The sequence below is a fragment of the Corvus brachyrhynchos genome, unplaced genomic scaffold (assembly GCF_000691975.1).
Source record: "Corvus brachyrhynchos isolate BGI_N302 unplaced genomic scaffold, ASM69197v1 scaffold616, whole genome shotgun sequence".
NCBI lineage: Eukaryota > Metazoa > Chordata > Aves > Passeriformes > Corvidae > Corvus > Corvus brachyrhynchos.
Window position 1 is genome coordinate 214,293 of NW_008238831.1, and position 2,824 is coordinate 217,116.

At 68.6% G+C, this 2,824-nt stretch overlaps 1 protein-coding gene across 1 annotated transcript; it reads left to right on the forward strand.

Moving 5' to 3' along the window:
- Nucleotides 1-19: 19 nt before the first annotated feature.
- Nucleotides 20-2,821, forward strand: SLC23A1 (solute carrier family 23 member 1; the record flags this gene model as incomplete). Its single annotated transcript, XM_017738153.1, has 11 exons — nucleotides 20-145; nucleotides 599-670; nucleotides 858-962; nucleotides 1,052-1,209; nucleotides 1,284-1,372; nucleotides 1,449-1,516; nucleotides 1,601-1,782; nucleotides 1,883-2,003; nucleotides 2,107-2,263; nucleotides 2,440-2,587; nucleotides 2,683-2,821. Coding segments are annotated over exons 1-11 (1,275 nt in total), but the record flags the coding sequence as incomplete, so codon positions are not given.
- Between the last annotated feature and the right edge of the window lie 3 nt (nucleotides 2,822-2,824).

Genomic DNA, 2,824 nt, shown 5'->3' on the forward strand with positions numbered 1-2,824 from the left:
GCCCGCCGCCCCGGCCTCCGCCACCGCCCGGCCGGTGACTAAAGTCCTTCCCACGGCCATAAAACCCCCCCGAGCAGGGCCATCGCCGCCGGGGACGCGTCGCCGGAACATGGGGACCCGCTCAGGAGACCTGGCTCAGCCCCAGGTGAATGCAGGCGCCGTCCCTGTCCCCATCCCTTCCTCGGTGTCATCTCAGGGCGGTGGGGAGGGAGGTGGTGAGCAGGGACGCTGGTCCCAGCGATGGCCAGCTCAGAGTCAGGATGCCCAGATGCTGGTAGTCTGGGGGCTGCGGTGACTCCCGGGACAAAGGGAACACGCTGGAATGCTGCGGCTGGGACTGGCTGTGCCACCGTTCCCAGCACCTGCAGTGGGGATCCCCCTCCACACTTTCCAGGAACAAACTACCACATAGGGACCAGTGGGTTTGGGAGCCCAGACCCCTCCTGGGGTCAGAGTTGGCACCGGGTGGGACTGACCGGACACACATGCTGAGCCATGGCCCGGTGTCACCCGCGTCGCCCAGGGCAGAGCCCAGGCCCTTTCCCGTGGGACACCTGGGTCCACACTGACCCAGCTCCCACCTCGTCCTCACTGCCAGAATGGGAACGTGGCTCTGGCCCCCGCTGGCTCCCCGCAGACCCCTGGGAAGGAGCTGCCTGCGGCGGGCAGGGTGAGTACCGGGGCACCCCGCGGGCAGCGCCGCACCCCAAATCCATCTGTAACGCACCCGCGGATGGAGACCGGCCAGCCGGGACCCCTCCCAGCCCTGAGGGCACAGGGGCTGCCAGGAGGCAGGGTGGGGTGCCCGTCCTTGCACACAGCCCCGGTGAGACAGGCTGAGCTGTGCCCCCACACAGCAGGACCACGGGGCGGGCACCAGGCCCCCCCGGCCGGAGATGGACATGCTCTACAGGATCGAGGATGTGCCCCCCTGGTACCTCTGCATCCTGCTCGGCTTCCAGGTACAGCCTGGGAAGCGCCAGACCCCAGGTCCCCGCTCCCCGCGGTGTGGGGCACCCCCCAGCCCGGCTGAGCCCCCCTCGCCCCCCAGCACTACCTGACCTGCTTCAGCGGCACCATCGCCGTCCCCTTCCTGCTGGCCGAGAGCCTGTGCGTGGGCAAGGACCAGCTCACCGTCAGCTACCTCATCGGCACCATCTTCACCTGCGTGGGCATCACCACCCTCATCCACACCACCGTGGGCATCAGGTAGGGCCGCGGCCCCGGCGGGACCCCCTGCCCAGCCCCGGGCCCGGGCGCAGGCATCCCTCTCGTCCCCCCAGGCTGCCCCTCTTCCAGGCGAGCGCGCTGGCTTTCCTTGTCCCCGCCAAGTCCATCCTGGCCCTGGAGAAGTGGCGATGCCCATCTGAAGGTGAGGGCAGGGGGGTGCAGGGGGTGTCTAGCCTCTCGGCGCCCCCCGGGACCACCTCACCCCCCTTCATCCCCAGAGCAGATCTACGGCAACTGGTCACTGCCCCTCAACACGTCCCACATCTGGCAGCCCCGCATGCGAGAGGTACATCCTGCCGCCACCCCCGGGGCACCCAGACTCCCTGGCAGGCTGCTGACGCCCTCTCCTGCACCTCTCCATGCCCTGCAGATCCAGGGGGCCATCATAGTGTCCAGCCTGGTGGAAGTGGTCATCGGGCTGCTGGGGCTCCCCGGGGCACTGCTCAGCTACATCGGGCCGCTGACCGTCACCCCCACCGTGTCCCTCATCGGACTCTCCGTCTTCCAGGCGGCTGGAGACCGGGCTGGCTCCCACTGGGGCATCTCTGTGCTGTATGGCATGGGGACACGGGGCACAGGGGTGCAGGCTGCTCCAGCATGGAGCCAGGAGGATGTCAGGGGCACGAGGGATCCCATCTCTCTCTCCCCCCAGAACCATCTTCCTGATTGTCCTGTTTGCCCAGTACCTGCGGCAGGTCGCCATCTGCCTGCCCGGCTACCGGCGGGGCCACGGCTTTGTCCTGCTCCGCATTCAGATCTTCAAGATGTTCCCGGTAGGGACTGGCTGAGAGCATGCTGGGGCGGCCCCGAGTTCCCCCCTTTATCCGCACGTGGGCTCGGGAGCGATGCGGGAACACCCCGGTGTGTGCCCCGCAGATCATCCTGGCCATCATGGTGGTGTGGCTCATCTGCTACGTGCTGACCCGCACCGGAGTCTTCCCCAGCCAGCCCGGGGAGTACGGGTACAAGGCCAGGACGGACGCCCGGGGCGAGATCCTGTCCGTGGCGCCCTGGTTCCGCGTCCCCTACCCCTGTGAGTGCCTGGCAGCCCCGCGGCGCTCTGGGCCCCCCGATACCCCTTTGCCTTGCTGATGGTGCAGCATCGGCGGGGCAGGGGAGCACCCGGGAGGGCCCAAAGTGGCACCGGTGAGCACCGGGTGGGGGGTCCTGGGTTGTCCCCAGTCCTGATCTGCTCTGCCCCCCGGGCAGGCCAGTGGGGGTTGCCCACGGTGACCTCAGCAGCCGTGCTGGGCATGTTCAGTGCCACACTGGCGGGCATCATCGAGTCCATCGGGGACTATTACTCCTGTGCCCGGCTGGCAGGAGCGCCCCCGCCCCCTGTGCACGCCATCAACAGGTACAGCCAGCTGTTCCCCACTCGCACCGCGGCATCCCTGGAGACCGGTCAGGGATGCTGCAGGAGCGTGGGATTGGGACCGTGTTGTTCCCCAGGGGCATTTTCACCGAGGGCATCTCCTGCATCATCGCGGGGCTGTTGGGAACCGGCAACGGCTCCACGTCCTCCAGCCCCAACATCGGCGTCCTGGGCATCACCAAGGTACCGGGGCCGGGGAGGGTCCCGGCTCGGCCGGGG